The 19,153-nt window shown below is 43.9% G+C and overlaps 1 protein-coding gene and 1 long non-coding RNA gene across 11 annotated transcripts in view; one reads left to right on the top strand and one right to left on the bottom strand.

Moving 5' to 3' along the window:
• The window catches only part of dtna (dystrobrevin, alpha), a 437,687-nt gene that overhangs the window by 128,640 nt on the left and 289,894 nt on the right, over positions 1 to 19,153 (bottom strand). For 8 of the 9 annotated variants that reach the window (XM_068031788.1, XM_068031787.1, XM_068031789.1 and 5 more), the window contains exon 10: positions 3,926 to 4,009. In XM_068031788.1, coding sequence (XP_067887889.1) covers positions 3,926 to 4,009 — 84 coding nt within the window. Of the gene's footprint in view, positions 1 to 3,893; positions 4,010 to 19,153 lie in introns of all 9 variants that reach the window. The other variant, XM_068031795.1, reaches the window with a different exon arrangement.
• LOC137369962 (uncharacterized) overlaps positions 1 to 19,153 on the top strand; it is a 45,212-nt gene that overhangs the window by 17,442 nt on the left and 8,617 nt on the right. The window lies entirely within an intron of this gene.

Here is a 19,153-nt window from a genome sequence, read left to right as displayed (position 1 = left end):
TTATCATTGACCAGAAACTTTACTGGACCTGCCTCAACAATACTTTGGTTACAACAGCAGGTCAGAGGATGGGCATGAGTCTCTTCCTGACTCCCCAGAGACTTTCCACAACCTACAAAGTACCACATAAAAGGCTGGTCAACAAAACTGAGGCTCATGTAATAGAAGATTCAGTGTCAGATTGGATAAAAATTGGCTTAAGGACAGAGTACAGTGAGTCGCAGTGAATGGTTGGTTTTAGACTGGAGGATAGTTGACAGTGGTGTTCTCCCAAGGTTCAGTGCTAGGACCACTGGTTTTTTGATATATATAAATGACTGGATATTGGAATACAGATTAAAATTTCAAAATTTGCCAATGATACTGAACTTGGAGGTGTGGCAGACAGTGAGGATGATACCAATTGCCTGCAACAGGACATAGATAGGCTGGCAGAATGGGCAGACAAGTGGCAGATGGAATTTAATAGACAAGTGTGAGGTGATACATTTTGACAGAAGGCGTAGGAAGAGCAATACAGACTTAATGGTACAGTTCTAAAGAGTGTACAAGGACAGTGGGATCTGGGGGTTCATGTGCATAAATCTTTGAAGGTAGCAGGACATACTGAGAGAGTATTTTGCAAAGCGTATGGGATTGGGCTTCATAAATAGAGGCACTGAGTACAAAAGAATGGAAGTTATGCTGAACCTTTCTAAAGCTCTGATTAGGCCACAACTAGAGTACTGCGTCCAGTTCTGGTCACCACACTGTAGGAAGGATGTGAGGGTCGTTGTGAGGGTGCAGAGGAGAGTTAGCAGAATGGTTCCAGGGATGAGAGATTTTAGCTACAACGGTAGGTTGGAGAAGCTGGGGTTGTTCTCCTTGGAGCAAAGGTGATTGAGGGGAAATTTGAAAGAAAGTGTACAAGATTCTGACAGGTTTAGATACAGTAAACAAAGTAAAGCTGTTCCCATTAGCTGACGGTACAAGGACTAGTGGTCACAGATTTAAGGTTTTGGGCAAGAGACGCAAGGGGGATATGAGGAAGAACTTTCTTTACGCAGCGAGCGGTAATGAATTGGAACCTGCTGCCTACTAGGGTGGTGGAAGTGGAGACGATGAATGATTTCAAAAGGAAATTATATGGGTGCTTGAGGGAAATAATCTTGCAGAGCTACGGGAATAGAACAGTAGAATGGGACTGATTAGATTGCTCGACAGAGAGCTGGCATGGACTCAATGGGCCGAATGACGTCCTTCTCTGCCATAATGACTCTATGACTCTAGAGGGCACAAGTCAGGAATGTGAGTGAACACACTCCACTTGCCTGGATGAGTGCAACTCCAACAACACTCAAGTAGCTTGATACGATCCAGGTCAAATCAGCCCATTTGATCAGCACCTCATCCACCACCTTAAACATTCACTCCTCCCACCACCAGTGCAATGTGGCGATAGTGTGTACCATCTGCACTGCAGCAGTTCTCCAAGGCCTCTTCAAGAGCACCTCCCAAACCTGTGACCTCTACCACATGGAAAGACAAATGTAGCAGGTGCACAGCAACACCACCACCTACATACATAGGAATATGAATATAGAATATTTGGTCCAGCTTCAGTTTTGGAAGTCACTATTTGTGAAGTTCTATAATCAGCAGGCACTTGTGTGGAGCAAAGCTTAGCTTTTCTTTTTAAAAAAAAATTATGCATTATTCAAGCTTTTAGGAGTTAGGAGTCTTGACTTGGAAATATATTGCTGTTCCTCCATCATTGCTGTGTCAAAATCCTAGAACTCCCTCGCTAACAGCACTGTGGAAGTACCTGTACCACATGGATTGCAGTAGTTCAAGAAGGCAACTCTCCACCAACTTATCGAGGGCAATTAGGGATGGGCATTAAATGCTGGCCCACATCCCGTGAATGAATAAATGAAAAAAAAGACTTGTGATTTAAATGACATGTGAATACCACTTAAGCAAATAGTATAAATGGATTCAGTAGGCACAACAGTTTTCCTTCTTTTGAGAGACGGAGTGACGGAAACCACACCTGCCAAAATGAGGCATATTAATTTTGTCATATGGAACATTATTTGAACACTTACTGGACATTGAAGATAACTTGTTTTAATAAGACCACAGAACAGTGGCTGAAAACATGGCTGCACATTTGCATTCTAAAAGACAGTTGCATGGAGAGACAATGGGCTGATTCAATTAGCCAGATGGATTTTGTCAATCGTGATCATCAAGAGACATTGAGAGTCATTGAATGTGTATGAGCCAGCATTCCACCCTGCCACTTAGAGTGTCTGATAAGCTTGGAGGAATCCACAAACCTCGCAGGAGAGTCTGTTTCAAACAGGGAGATAGTCACATGGGGCTTTTTGAATTGTGCCTGACACAGAAAGGAACAGACTGCAATTGAACTTCAAGAAGAGAGTACTCTCTCTCTCTCTCCTGCGAAGTTCCAGGGATCCACGGAAGTAACTTAAGCCTCAAGACAGAAGACAAGCGAAACAAGTTTGAAAGTGTGCACTGGGCCCCAACAAGAACTGCAAAATGTAACTTCAATCAAAGACTTTACATCCAACCCAAAACCAGTAACTGAACTCCATCTGTTACTTCAAACCTTTCCCCTTTAATTCTTTCTCCACCTCTGTCTGTATTTGCGTGTGTTTTTATCGCGTATGCATGCTAGCATCGTTGCATCACGTATTTTTAGTAATCTTAACTGAGTTAGAGTTTTAAGGTTAATAAACTTACACCTTTCTTGTTTAAATCTGAGAAAACCAGTCTGGTTAATTTCTTTGCAATTACAATTGGAGAGCAGTGAGCAAGGACTCACTGAGGGGAAGCTAAAAACACTGTTTTAAAAGTTAAACTCTGTTACGGCCAAACCAGGAAAATGCTGAGAGGGGAGCCCTAGATCCCTTCCTCACCTGGTTGTAACAGAAGGCAATTAAGAAATATGGCACAAAGACAGCTATGTGGAGAGTTGAGAACTGCTCAAAGGTGTATTGGAACGAATGGACGTTTTCCTGTTTCCAAACATTTTGACTATCTCAAACTGCATGAACTTGTGTCCATGATTTTCCACTGTGAATTCCTAATCTTGCACATGCTTTAGAATAATTTGGAGACTGGTTAACAGGGAGAGAGAATTTAAAAAAAAAAGAATAAAGGCACCTCCTATCACACAGAGTACCTTTAGCACTAGGACAGCACTGGAAGTAGTTCAACTTGTTTACTTTCTCAGTAATGGAAAGGTGTGTGGCACATGAAAGACATGACAGACTTAAAATTTTACTGCAAAAATACTGAGAGTTTAACAGTTTTGATAATTAGCGAGGAAAAGCAACATTTTCTGAGTCTGTAAATTGTCATGTTAAATTAAAAGATATTCACAGTAAGGTTAGTTCCAATGAAAAAGTTTTTGGCTTTTCTTCAGTGAAGTTTAATTAATTACTTATAACATTAATAATCTCAAATTGTTTTGCAATGTTAAATTAATTTGTAACAATAAACTACATGTCCAAGCACCTTTGGAATACTGACGCATCATGTTAAATTCAAAATGGGGGTCACATGAATATATTCGATCAAACACAACTTTTTTGTGAATTTAGAGCTTGCAAATGTAAATGTTTTTGCTATTAAGTTACATTACAACGTTTTTGTTATGCAATTCTTGCGAGCATTTTTGTTACTGTTTATCAAAAATCATCAATTCTACCCTAATAAACCCATTAGCCTTTTATGCTACTTATGGATAACAAAACATTTGCACAATTAATTTCAACTGAAGTATGCTTACCACAAAGAGAATTGGTCAGCCATGCTTATTACAAAGAGAACTGAATAGTATCTTCCTTACACAATAGCTTTAACTGTTTTTACTTTATTTTTACCTTTTAAAGATGCATAGAACAGATTGACTTACCTCTTGTTAGGGCTGGGGCTTCCTGAGGTTATTACTGAATGGGAGAACATTGTGTCATTCATGTTAGGAGGCGGTCTTGAAGGCCTAAGAAGGCACAGGAACCATAGTTTATAATTATGTTTTAGCTATATCTTATACATTTGCAATGCTTATTATGCTCAATGATACTGTTACAAAGTACAATCTTATGTAAGACAAATTAATAATTTGCCCATAACTAAACAGTTTAATGTGACAAAATAGCTCTAGAAGCTTAAATAAAAACAAGGAATGCTGGAAACACTCAGCAGGTCTGGCAGCATCTGTGGAAAGAGAAGCAGAGTTAACGTTTCGGGTCAGTGAACCTTCTTCGGAACCGAAGCAGGTTCACTGACCCGAAACGTTAACTCTGCTTCTCTTTCCACAGATGCTGCCAGACCTGCTGAATGGTTCCAGCATTTCTTGTTTTTATTTCAGATTTCCAGCATCCGCAGTATTTTGCTTTTATTTTAGCTCTAGAAGCTTCCTACTCTCAGTCTGAAAACTCAGTAAAATGCTTCAGATGTTCTAATGGATTTCACCCTAAAGTTTGTTCTAAAGGACTGAATAATTTCATAACCAAAAAAAAAGCCCTCTGACCTTAAAATGTTACGAAAATATTAGTAAATGAATGACTAACCTTCAAATGGAATTCATTTGTCTACTACTTTAAGTGGTTTAACATCTTCATTAAAATGATGCAAAAAGGAGCTTCACTGAGCATTCACATGCTATTATTTGTATTTCTTTTAAAAGGCTATATAGAATCACAGAATGATACAGCACAGAAGGAGGCCATTCAGCCCATGGTGCCTGTGCTGGCTCTTTGAGAGAACTATCCAATCAGTCCCAATTCCCTGCCTTTTCCCCATAGCCCTGCAAATTTTTCCCCTTCATACATTTATCCAATTTTGTCTTGAAAGTTGTTATTGATTCTGCTTCCACCACCATTTCAGGCAGTGCATTCCAGATCATCCCATTTCACCTCTGCTTCTTTTGCCAATCACCTCTGGTTATCGACCCTTCTGCTATTTAAAACAGCTTTTCCTCAGTTACTTTATCAAAACCTTTCGTGACTTTGAACAGCTCTATTAATTCTCCCCTCAATCTTCTCTGCTCTCAGGAGAATGATTCCAGTTTCTCTTGTCTTGCTGCGTAATTGAAGTCCCACATCACTGGTACCATTCTAGTAAACCTCCTCCCTAAGATCTTGACATCTATCCTAATGTTGATTCCCACTGCATTCCAACTGAACTGATATATTTATTCCTTGAACACTTCCCAAATTCTCCAGATTTTGTTTTCTTCATTTTATTGCTACTGATTATGACTTCCTCTGGTGGCAATTTATGGCAGTCTCAGCTACTACATTATCAGCATATAATTTCCATCAGATTTTTTGAATGTTACCCAGAGTGTGGGCAAGTATATTACGGTGTTCACATTGTCTGTTAATCATGTATTAAAGACACCATTACTATAACTAAGGGCACATTTATATAGCAACTTTGACATAATTGCAAAGCAACTTCCAGAGGAGGATTCTGCAGTGAGACCCCCGAGAGGAGGCACCATAACGGATTCCTTTGCACTTTCAAATGATGCATGCACTTTGTTTCCTCCTGATTGCGGGAATTCCATTTGGGGCATTAGCAGTAAAAAAATACAACAGCTGTTGGTCTGCAGTTTTTATGCCTCTCAAGTTATTCAGGAGTAATGCAAACCAAAGAAGGGTCACTGACCCGAAACGTTAACTCTGCTTCTCTTTTCACAGATGCTGCCAGACCTGCTGAGTGGTTCCAGCATTTCTTGTTTTTAATGCAAACTAATATAATTGGGGGGTAAATTTGACTTTTGATTATGGTGTAAAACAGGCAATATTGATTTTGCCACACATTATAATTTCTTCTGATTATTCCCTTTAAACAGTTAATGTTTAAGAGCATCCATTATCCAATTTTGCCATTAATAGTACTTGACCCAAAAATGGGTTTTGGCCAAACGAAAATGAAATTTTAAAAATTTAACACATGATTTAAACCAATAAAGTGAGCCAAAGAATTCATTTACAATAGAATTGAAAATTTTGTGGAAAATTTTCAAGTAGCAGCATTTCTTTTTATCGAACTGCTTTTGCTGTCTTTACATACCAGCATACGAATTAGGAGCAGAAATAGGCCATTCGGTCCCTCGAGCCTGCTCCGCCATTCAATAAGATCATGGCTAATCTGTTTGTGTCTCAAATTCCACACTCCCATTTACCCTCAATAACCATTGATTCCTTTGCCTAACAAGAATCTATCTACCTCCGCCTTAAAAATATTCAATGACCCTGCCTTCACCACCTTCTGAGGCAGAGAGTTCCAAAGTCGCACAACCCTCTGAGAGAAAAAATTTCTCCTCATCTCTGTCCTAAAAGGGCGACCCCCAATTTTAAAATGGTTCCCCCAGTTCTGGACTCACCCACAAGAGGAAACATCCTCTCCACATCCACTGTTCAGGATCTTATATACTTCAATCAAGTCTCCCCTCACTCTTCTAAACTCCAGTGAAAACAAGCCCAGTCTGTCCAACCTTTCCTCATAAGACAACCCGCTCATTCCAGGTATCAATCTAGTAAACCTACTCTGAACCGCCTTCAATGCATTTACATCCTTAAATAAGGAGACCAAAACTGCACACAGTATTCAAGATGTGGTCTCACCAATGCCCTGTATAACTGAAGAATAACATCCTTACTTTTATTTTCAATTCCTCTCATAATAAAAGGATAGCATTCCATTTAGCCTTCTTTATTACTTGCTGTACCTGCATACTAACGTTTTGTGACTCCTGCACTAGAACACCTAGATCCCTCTACATCTCGGAGTTCTGCAGTTGTTCTCCATTTAAGCAATACTCTGCATTTTTATTCTTCCTGCCAAAGTGAAGAACTTCACATTTTCCCACATTATACTCCATCTGCCAGATTTTTGTCCTCTCACTCAACCTAGCTATATCGGTCTGCAACCTCTTTATGTCCTTTTCACAACATACTTTCCTACCTATCTTTGTGTCATCTACAAATTTAGCTACTGTGCCATCGCTCCCCTCATCCAAGTCATTGATATAATATGTAAAAAGTTGAGGCCCCAGCACAGACCCCTGCGGGACTCCACTCGTCACATCCTGCCAATCAGAAAAGGACCGATTTATGCATACTCTCTATTTTCTGCCAGCCAGCTAATCTGCTTATCCTTGCTAATATGTTACCCCCTACACCATTAGCTCCTACTTTGCACAATAACCTTTTATGTGGCACCTTGTCAAATACCTTCTGGAAATCCAAGTACAGTACGTCAATGAGTTCCCCTTTATCCACAGCACATGTCACCCCTTCAAAGAACTCCAACAAATTGGTTATACATAATTTCCCTTTCACAAAACCATGCTGACTAGTCCCGATTAGCTTGAATTTTTCTAAGTGCCCAGCTACAACCTCCTTAATGATCGATTCCAACACCTTCCCCAAGACAGACATCAAGCTAACCGGCCTATAGTTACCTGTTTTCTGCCTCCCCCCACCCCTTTCTTGAATAGAGGGGTTATATTTGCTACTTTCCAGTCTGATGGAACCTTTCCAGAATCTAGCGAATTTTGAAAAATTAACACCAATGCATCTACTACATCATTAGACACCTCTTTTAAGACCCTAGGATGAAGCCCATCAGAACCCGGGGACTTGTCAGCCCACAACTCCATCGGTTTGGTCAGCACCACTTCCCTGGTGATTGTAATTTCACCAATTTCAAAGAACAAAGAACAGTACAGCACAGGAACAGGCCATTCGGCCCTCCAAGCCTGCGCCGATCTTGATGCCTGCCGAAACTAACACCTTCTGCACTTCCGGGGCCCATATCCCTCTATTCCCTTCCTATTCATATATTTGTCAAGATGTCTCTTAAACGTCGCTATCGTATCTGCTTCCACCATCTCCCCTGGCAGCAAGTTCCAGGCACTCACCACCCTCTGTGTAAAAAACTTGCCTCGCACATCCCCTCTAAACTTTGCCCCTCGCACCTTAAACCTATGTCCCCTAGTAACTGACTCTTCCACCCTGGGAAAAAGCTTCTGACTATCCACTCTGTCCATGCCGCTCATAACTTTGTAAACCTCTATCATGTCGCCCCTCCACCTCCATCGTTCCAGTGAAAACAATCCGAGTTTTTCCAACCTCTCCTCATAGCTAACGCCCTCCAGACTAGGCAACATCCTGGTAAACCTCCTCTGTACCCTCTCCAAAGCCTCCAAATCCTTCTGGTAGTGTGGCGACCAGAATTGCACGCAATATTCTAAGTGTGGCCTAACTAAGGTTCTGTACAGCTGCAACATGACGTGCCAATTTTTATACTCTATGCCCCGACCGATGAAGGCAAGCATGCCGTATGCCTTCTTGACTACCTTATCCACCTGCGTTGCCACTTTCAGTGACCTGTGGACCTGTCCGCCCAGATCTCTCTGCCTGTCAATACTCCTAAGGGTTCTGCCATTTACTGTATACCTCCCACTTGCATTATACCTTCCAAAATGCATCTCACATTTGTCCGGATTAAACTCCATCTGCCATTTCTCCGCCCAAGTCTCCAACCGATCTATATCCTGCTGTATCCTCTGACAATCCTCATCATTATCTGCAACTCCACCAACCTTTGTGTCGTCCTCAAACTTACTAATCAGACCAGCTACATTTTCCTCCAAATCATTTATATATACTACAAACAGCAAAGGTCCCAGCACTGATCCCTGCGGAACACCACTAGTCACATCCTTCCATTCAGAAAAACACCCATCCACTGTTACCCTCTGTCTTCTGTGACCGAGCCAGTTCTGTATCCGTCTTGCCAGCTCACCTCTGATCCCGTGTGACGTCACCTTTTGCACCAGTCTGCCATGCGGGACCTTGTCAAAGGCTTTACTAAAGTCCATATAGACAACATCCACCGCCCTTCCCTCGTCAATCATCTTTGTCACTTCCTCAAAAAACTCAATCAAATTAGTAAGACACGACCTCCCCTTCACAAAACCATGCTGTCTCTCGCTAATAAGTTCGTTTGTTTCCAAATGGGAGTACATCCTGTCCCGAAGAATCCTCTCTAATAGTTTCCCTACCACTGACGTAAGGCTCACCGGCCTATAATTTCCTGGATTATCCTTGCCACCCTTCTTAAACAAAGGAACAACATTGGCTATTCTCCAGTCCTCTGGGACCTCACCTGTAGCCAATGAGGATGCAAAGATTTCTGTCAAGGCCCCAGCAATTTCTTCCCTTGCCTCCCTCAGTATTCTAGGGTCAATCCCATCAGGCCCTGGGGACTTATCTACCTTAACGCTTTGCAAGACACCCAACACCACCTCCTTTTTGATAATGAGATGACTGAGACTATCTGCACTCCCTTCCCTAGGCTCATCATCCACCAAGTCCTTCTCCTTTCCTCTCTTCCTTCCACCTCCTGATTTACATCTTTTGCCGGAATATTTTTTGTATCCTCTACTGTGAAAACAGAAGCAAAATATTTGTTCATTTCATCCACCACTTCCTTATCATCTATTATTAACTCCCATTCTCACTCTCTAGAGGACCAACACTCACTTTACTAACTCTTTTGTTTATTAAATACCTATAAAAACTCTTGCTATCTGTTTTTACATTTCTCACTAGCTTCCTCTTATACTCTAATTTCTTTCTCCTGATTAACCTTTAAATTATTCTCTGGTGTTCTTTATATTCTGACCAATCATCTGAAGGGCCACTCATCTTTGCGCAATGATATCCTTTTTCCTTAAGTTTGATGCTTTCCTTAACCTCTTTAGTTAACCACGGATGGTGGGTTCTCCCCTGAGAATTTTTCTTTCCAGTAGGAATATACTTATTCTGAGTATTCTGAAATATCCCCTTAAAATCTGCCACTGCTTCTCTACTGATCTATCTCCAAGCCTAGTAACTCAGTTCACTTTAGCTAGCTCAGCTTTCATGCCCACAGATTTGCCCTTTTTCAAGTTTAAAATACTAGTCTTCAAGCCTCTCCTCTATTTCAAACTGGATGTAAAATTCAATCATATTGTGGTCGCTGCTACCTAGAGGTGCCTTTGGCTGAGGTCATTAATTAATCCTGTCACATTACACAATACCAAGTCTAACATAACCTGCTCTCTCGTTGGTTTCAGAATGTGCTACTCTCAGAAATTATCTCGAAAGCATTTTATGAACTCCTCATTCAGGCTACTATTGCCAATCTGATTTTTCCAGTTTATATGTAGATTAAAATCATTCATAATTATTGCCATCCCTTTATCACTAGCACCCAATATTTCTTCTTGTATATTTCGTCCTACATTGTGATTACCGTTAGGGGGCCTGTAGACCACTCCCGCCAGTGGCTTCTTTCCCCTACTATTCATCTCCACCCAAACCAATTCTACATCCTGACCTCTTGAACCACGGTCATCTCTAACTATTGCACCAATATCATCCTTGATTATCCCTCCACCTTTACCTAGTTTTCTATTCTTCTTGAATGTCACATACCCCTCGATATTCAGGACCCCGTCCTGGTCATTCTGAAGCCGCGTCTCCGTAATGGCTTTCAGATCATATTAATTTACTTCAATGTGCGTTATCAGTTCGTCTACTTTGTTATGAATGTTTAGTGTTCTGTGAACTTGTACCCTAAAGTCCTTCTGCTCTTCCCCAGCATTAAACCTACTTCCATTCAGAGTGTCATTACTGCTGTTATATTTGAACATGCATTACCTCACACTTACTACATCAGAAGCTGTTTGAATGACTGTATGCTATTGACTGTTTTATGTATTTCATTGTATAAAATGATTCTATGTTAACCAATTTGAATTAAATACAAATTACTGTGAATTCATAGAAGGTAGTCTTGAAAATACCACATCTGTATCACATTGTCAATGCTGGCGATGTAGTGGAAATATCGCTCAACACTAATTGAGTTCTTCCCATCTTTGCTTAAATTGTAGATCTAGTGAATCATTCTTCACAATCTTATTCAAAACAGTTGAAGTACAGGAGACAATAGAGATTATTGAAAACATAAGAACATAAAAAATAAGAGCAGCAGCCTCTCAAACCTACTGTGCCATTTAATAAGATCGTGGCTGAACTTCTATATCAACTCCACTTTCCCACCTGATCCCCATATCCCTTGATTCCCTTAGTGCCCCAAAATCTAACCATCTCTGTCTTGAATATACTCATCGATGGAGAATTCACATCCCTCTGGGGTGGACAATTCCAAAGATTCACTATCCTCTAAGTGGAGAAATTTATTTTCATTTCAGTCTGAAATGGCCGGCTCCTTGTTCTGAAACTGTTGCCCCATGTTCTAGACTACAGCCTCTCAGCCATCTAAGAACTTTATACATTTCAATGAGTTCACCTCTCTCATTCTTCTAAAATCCAGAGAATATGGGCCCATTCTACTCAATTGCTCTTCATCCCAAAAATAAATCTAGTGAACTTTTGTTGCAAGGCAAATATATCCTTCCTTTGGTAAGAACACATTGGATAGCCCCTGAAATCTGGCATGGGGATTGCTCTGTGTGGTTAGTCCGTATCCATTCAAAGTGATGGTGGTGTCATGCCCAGTAAAGATGCATCATAGTCCTAACTTTTCAGATAAGAACCTTATTCATGTGGATTCCTTGAAATTGACTTTTCCTTTAAAAAAAAGTGCACAATGTGCTGCAAAGATGGCCCAAGGTCAGATGACTTGGCCTGTGTATTCAAAAACTGCCTCATTGTCTCGAAAAGACAAAAGGATACATTCCAGACTAAGAGGTGTTAATTACACACGTCCTGAAACCAGCAAAAGACATTACTGAATTGTATGGGGTCTTCTGAGACAAAGAAGATGTGAAGTAGCCGTATCATAACAGAATGGTACCCATCCAGACATCAATAGATAACCATGGATTCCGTGCCCTGGTCCATTGTGTGGTTACACCAGGGAAGAAGGCCATGTGTCAACGAACAGAAATGTTAATGTGATGGATTTTGACCTTAAAAGGTAGCCCTCTGGAGAGAGGAGATCACAATGGGTTGGATTTTGTATAGGAGGCGGGGCTCCCAGTGCCAGGCTGAAGATTTTTGCAGTCCCCTGGAGAAATCCTCCTATGCTTTTCAATTAAAGATTCACAAGACTGGATACCTGTCCCTTTAAAGATGGGGATCCTGCCTTCATGAGCTGCTGGCCAATCACAGGGACAGCAGCTCAGCAGTATCGGCAGTGTCACTGGGAATGGTGACCACTTCAGTACTGCAGAGGCTTCGGACCCAGGCCTAGCGATGGAACCCCGGACAAGAGGTAGGTGAGGCAGGGTTGCCAAGGCCAGTCCGGAAGGCCCTGGTGAGCAGGTTGGAGGAGTGGTCATGAAGTCCAGGGGGAGTGGATCCCAGGGGGTAAAGTTGTTTCCAGTGGGGATCCTCCATGGGCCACAAATTGCCACGGAGGTGGGGCCCCCAAGCCCACAGGGAGGGACTCCCAAGCCCACAGGGAGGGTGCCTCGTACTGCAAGGTATCCTCCCCGCAAGTTGGAGGCCACTGCCCCCTTCCACCCATCGCTGGTAAGATCCCAATGGCGTGGCACCAGGCCCTTCATTGGCCATTAATAGGCCACTTAAGGGCCTCAATTGGCCCCGGGAAGATTGCTTGGCGATGGGGCCTCCTGCCACCTACTGTGATACTCCGTGCTCCTGCCTCCTTCCCTGCCTCGGTCGGTGGGGGGGGGGGGGGGGGGGGCCATAAAATCACAGCCAACATCACAGAAAGCAGTCCAGCCAGGCAAAGAAGAAACCCCAATGCTAATTCTACACATCAACTTGCTGCAGCATAGAACTTAAAGTGGCTATCACCTCCAGTTTGGAGTCTTAGCCACCAGAAATCTATAACACCTCAACAAGTTCAAGGCTACAAACACCCAGGCTTGCCCCTTTAAATGAGACTGTTCTTCTTTGAAGATTCAACAGGTTTAACATGAATCACAAATGCCTACCTCATTTTAAACCACCGACCCTTTTCCTCTCTATCGATTCTTGTGTATGTCTGTGAGTGAATGTTGCGTGAGTGAGGTTGCGACCATTTCGGGAATTGTATAAAAATAGTTATCTTTTGTTTAACCTATGAGAAAACCTGTCTTTTGTCTGTTTATTTGACCCTAAAAAAACACTCAGGGGCTAACTCATCATTTTAAACAAAACACGATTGCAGTCAATTGGGAGGTGAACAGTAGGAGGAACCACCCACACCCCTTACCACCTGTCCATAACACAGGCAACATGCAAACTCAATCCTGCCTGCTAATGCTAATGATTGTGGAGTGCAGCCCAGCTCTGAAGGTGCTGCTGAGTGGCTGCAAATCTCAGCAAGGGGTCCCAAGTTCTTGCGAGGCGAGCACCATTTAAAGGCAGCCTGCACTGCTTAAAGTCAGACTGCACCTCTTAAAATTGAGGCACATTCTGGCTGCAGCAAAGACTGAAACTGCATGAAGAAGAGTGGAAGACCAGGAGGAAGCTACAGAAATGATGCACCAGGCCAGAGAGCAAGCTCCAAGGTTCTCAGATGCCCCACTGGAGTCCTTGGTGCAGAAGGTCGACAGGAGAGGTCCCCTTCCCGCAGAAGGCCAGGAGGTTCTCCAAACAAGTCTAAGGCGACAGTGGAAGCAGGTAGCCTGAGCGGCCAATGCTAGCAGTATAGTCCTGAAGCAGTGCTGAAAGACGTTTAATGACTCACACTAATGGTCAAGGAGTGAATGCATCCTCAGATGGGATCTCCTACCAACTGCACCACTAGCCTTACACACTGCTCCATTCTCCACACCCCCTTCACTTGTCCACTAACAATCTTAATTAACCGCAACTCAACCCTCACAGTCATTTGCTTCACCTTCACACACTTAGCACTGCTGGAAGCTGCAAACTCACATCACCCAGCTTGCACACACTGCAAGCTATTCAACTGTGGCAGACACATAAACCAAACACACTGCACCACATTCACTGACACTTGCCTCTCTTTTGCAGGACAAGGTGGCTGACAGAGGCAGCAGCAGTAGCAGGGCAAACGTGGCTTCTTCTACTCACCTAATGGAGGAGACGATGCTGGGAATAATTGGAGCTGACATCACTGAGGCCGTGGTCCCCAATGGTGACCATCTGTTTCTGCATAATGCACCTTCTTCCATCCCACTTCACTCTCACCCTGCAATCTATGATTTATAATCTGCGATGGTATAACCATGTACCTCTTGCTTTTCCCCAATTCCCAACCACTTCCCTCACTCCAACTCTCCCCTTGTGCCTCTATGCTTTCAGATACCCAAGAACTGCCACTTAGCCAGGCAATGGTGCTGGAGAATGAAGGCCTAGAGGCAGAAGAGACGGAGGAGAAAGAAACACGGTCACTCGATGTGTCTATTTATTTAGAGATACAGCACTGAAACAGGCCCTTTGACCTACCAAGTCTGTGCCGACCATCAACCACCCATTTATACTAATCCTACATTAATCCCATTAATTCCTACCACATCCCCACCTTCCCTCAATTCCCCTCCCACCTATAAGGGGCAATTTATAATGGCCAATTTACCTATCAACCTGCAAGTCTTTGGTTGTGGGAGGAAACCGGAGCACCCAGTGAAAACCCTCGCGGTCACAGGGAGAACTTGCAAACTCCGCACAGGCAGTACCCAGAATTGAACCCGGGTCACTAGAGCTTTGAGGCTGCAGTGCTAACCACTGCACCAATGTGCCGCCCAAACATCACAAACATCAGCTCAGATGCTGTGCGTGCTTTAGAGGGTAGTTTTGAGGCGGGATCTGCATGTGGTGGGTGGAATTTATGACACCCCACCGCCCCCAGAGATGGACTGGGAGGCGGAGGGCCCATAAAATTGCGATGGTGGAGGCTCAGTTGCACCAGGATTACATCAGGGGTGGGAAAGGCCAAAGATGGCCTTCCTCCACAGATGCCAATTGAGGCCCTTAAGTGGCCAATCAATTAGTAGCCATTAAGGGCCTCTTTCTGCTGCCACTGGAATTAAACCAGCCTCAGGGATCCCTCTGCCACGTTGGGAGGTTGCCCAATGAATCAAGGCAGCCTCTCTGCAGGCTTGGTGGTGGGGAGGCCTCCTTCATGGGCGATCTGTGGCCCATGGAGGGTCCCTGCCGGAAAAGGCCGCACCCCGGTAACACCCACCCCTGCCCTCATTCCCCCCCTTCCCACCCCTCCATCCCAGACTGCCCTTGGCGACCCTGCCTCAATTAGCTTTGGTCCTGAGTTCCAGCGCTAAGCCTGGTCCTAGGCTTCCTGTAGTACCGGTAGTGGCCACCATTCCGGATAGCACTGCTGATGCTCCTGAGCATTCTGATTGGCCGGCAGCTCTTGGAGGTGGGATTCCAGTCCTTACAGGGACTAAGATCCCCGCACTGGGCACAAGTGCCTGAGTGCCAATGACTTACACGGGGGGAGCTCCGAAAGGTCAAGGCAGGGTTCCCCTCGCCTTTTTGGCCCAGTGCCGGGAGCCATGGTGACACGACTAAATTCAGCCTGTTGAGTCACCAGGCAAGACGGGGAAAGAATAGCTTCCTGAGGGTGAAGTTTCACACAAGTTCTGCTGTAGGGGACTCAGATGAGGACTTTGACAGGGTGGCTGGCAGGTTGATGGGCATGGACATGGAACTGCCTAATGCATTGGCAGGCCTGCCAGACAGCCTGCTGGCCCTGTAAAAGAGCACGGAGGATTCTGGCTCTAACTTGGCAAAGGGCTTCACGCAGAGCTTGGAACCCATCCTTTCCAGCATGGAAGGGGTGGCCAACTCCATGAGAACACCTGCGGACCCAACCATCATGCAGCGACCAATAGCCAATGTCTCAGCTTCCATTGCAGCACAGAGAAACAACCCAACATCTGGGTGCTGCAGTGAAAGCGGAGACCGAGGTCACAAAATTACAGCCTGCTGCCATCATGGCTCCAGATATCAGTGTTCAAAGGGGCTTGCAGGCACTCACAGAAGTCCAGCAATCTGTCCTCCAACAGATTACTAGGATTGCTGAGGCTCAGCCCCGGGGGAGTGGCAGTGACTCCGTGGAGCACCAACCAGTAGTCCTCTTTCAGGATGACAGCATTCATACTCCTGCCACTGTCACTCTGCGAGTGACCTTGCCTGCCAGCCCAGATTGTTGCCACCTATGCCGAGATGATGTGATCTACAGATGGCCATTCTAGGCCCAGAGCTGCTCGAGGACATCCTGCAAGTACATTTGGAGACTCCTCCACAAAAGTGAGCAGCCCTTCCAGCAGCCATTGCAGACACTGAGGGTAGCACTGCATAGGAGCACTAGGCCAGGAAAGGTACCTGTAAAACAAGCACTAAGGGAATTCACAAGGGTGATTAGTTGAGTATTGTATGGAGTTTTGGATATTTTGTTGTATAAAGTTGGCATCGAGTGGTTGCTTTGTGATGGTTTTTATTTCAGGATTGTAGCCAAGTGGATGTGATGGTCCTTCAGAGATGGTAAGGTATGGAGCTGTTGAAAAATGGGGATCTGGGTTTTATTCATGGGAATTGGAGTCGAATAATGTGCTCTCAAAGAGCCTGTCTAGAAAATGGATGTGCCGGCTGCCTCCTCCTCTTCGACCTCTTCCTCCTCCTGAGGTACTCATTCAACCCGTGGTGGCCTGCTTTTAGAGGATGCAAGGGAAATGTCAAAGCTCTAGAGTACAGCAGCGTTTTCGGTAATAAGTAGAGTGGGTCAGGATGGGACAATGAGAGTAACAAAGGTGATAGGGCATCAGTGACTAAAGTGACATCAGGGAATATGAGAAAAAAGTCAAAGCTAAAGGCATTATCTCTGAATGCTGGAAGCATTCGCAACAAATTAGATGAATTAATAACACAGATAGGAATTAATAGGTTTGATCTAATAGCCATTATGGAGACATGGTTGCAAAGTGACCAAGGTTGGGAACTTAGCCTTTAGAGGAGATAGGCACAATGGAAAATGAGGAGGGGTAGCCCTGATAATAAAGGATGGGATAAAGACAGTAGAGAGAAAGGATCTTAGATCAGAAAATCAAGAAGTAGAATCAGTTTGGATGGAGCTAAGAAACAGCAAGGGGCAAAAAACATTGCTGGGAGTTGTTTATAGATCCCCTAACAGTAAGTGTTGTATAGGGCAGAGTATAAATCAGGAAATTAGCGCCACATGTAATAAGGATAATACAGTAATCATGGGGGATTTAATCAAATCAAATGTGCGGTAATAGTGTAGAGGACGAGTTCGTGGAATGCATACAAGATAGTTTTCTAGATCAGTAGATTGAGGAACCAACTAGGGAACAGGCTATAATAAATAAAGTTCAGATGAAAGGTCATTGACCTGAAACATTAACTCTGCTTCTCTCTCCACAGATGCTGCCAGACCTGCTGAATATTTCCAGAATTTCTTGTTTTTATTTCTGATTTCCAACATCTGCAGTATTTTGCTTTTATTTTAAGGAACAGGCTATTTTGGATCTAGTATTGTGCAATGAGAGAGGGTTAATGAAGAACCTTTTAGTAAAGGGGCCTCGAGGGAAGTATAATATGATGAAATTTTATATTGGAGTTTGGAAGTGATTTAGTTAAGTCCAAAACTACAATTTTAAATCTAAACAAAGCAAACTACTTAGGTATGAGTGGTGACTTGGCTAAGGCAGATTGGAAAACTACATTAGAAGATATGACTGTTGACAAACAATGGCTAGTGTTTAAAGAATTAACACAATTTGCAACAAATATACATTCCTTTAAGGCACAAAATCTCCACAGAAAAAGTGGTCCATCCATGGCTAACAAAAGTAGTTAAAGATAGTCTTTAATCAAAGGGTTATAATGTTGCCAAAAATAGTTGTAAGCCTGAGGACTGAGAGGATTTTAGAATTCAGGAAAGGAAGTCCAAGAAATTAATAAGAGAAAAGAGAATGAAAGTAGATTAGTAAGAGGCATAAAAACAGATTGTAAACATTTCTATAGGTATGTAAATGGCAAGAGAATAGTGAAAATACATGTGGACCCATTAGACACAGAGACAGAAGAAATTATAATGGGGTATAAGGAAATGGCAGTGACATTAAACAAATACTTTGGGCTGAATTTTATAGAGCCCTCAACTTCAGGAATTGTGGCGAGGGGGGAGGGGGGGTGGGTGTGCGGGGTGGGGGGGGGGGGGGGCGGGGTGGGTGTAGCATGAAGATTGCTGCAGGTGAGGCCTGCCACCAACCCCGATGCCGGCAGAGCCCAGCCCAATCGCAATGGAGGTGGACAGGCCTTGTCATGGACCCCCTGCCGCTAGGTCACAGGACCACAATTTCCATATGTAAATATATTAACCTAACTGAATTAATGAAGGTCCCATCGCCTCCTGATTGGCAGCACCGATCTTCACCCTGGTGGCTGGCACTGCCGCGCCTTCGAATCCCCGTCCGGGGAAACGAGGAGCGACATCTGTGGGGAGGAGGTGATTTTCTCAGTGTGGGAGAGGTGGCGGGGGAGAGCGGGATCAAATCTACCTGATTGGTCGAGGGGGTGATGGGGGGGGGGGGGGGGGGCGGTGCTGTGGGAAGGTCATATAATCAAGGTAAGTATTTTGGGGCGGTGGGGGGGCGGAGGGCAGGAATGACATGTATTGATATTGCAGGGGTGGTGGGAGAGGGCCTGTAAAGATTTTTCAAATCATTTTTATTTAATTTACCCATCTCTTTAAAAATTTCATTTAAAAATGGTGCCGGTGCCTGCGCAGTGGCGCTGGATGCCATTGCTGGGGATGGCTCACCCACCCCCTCCACATCATTTGGGGGGTGGGGGGGAGGCCGACCCAGTCATGCTAATGAGCCGCAGTGTTTGGAATCGCGGCAGCTCTGCGACGTGCACCCTGTATGTGCAGGCCATTTTTTCGCCCACTGCCTAAAAAGGTCACAGGCCTATGGAATCCTACCCTTTATATCTGTCTCCACAGTAGAGACACAAAAAAAATTCTGGAAATAATGGGGAACCAAAGGTTCAGCGAGAATGTGGGGCTTAAAGAAATAATACTGGAGAAATTAATGGGACTAAGTGGTGACAAATCCCCTGGACCTGACAACCTGCTTCCTCAGTTTTATAAA

Source organism: Heterodontus francisci, chromosome 5, assembly GCF_036365525.1.
Source record: "Heterodontus francisci isolate sHetFra1 chromosome 5, sHetFra1.hap1, whole genome shotgun sequence".
Lineage (NCBI taxonomy): Eukaryota > Metazoa > Chordata > Chondrichthyes > Heterodontiformes > Heterodontidae > Heterodontus > Heterodontus francisci.
This window is presented reverse-complemented; position numbering and strand designations above follow the sequence as displayed.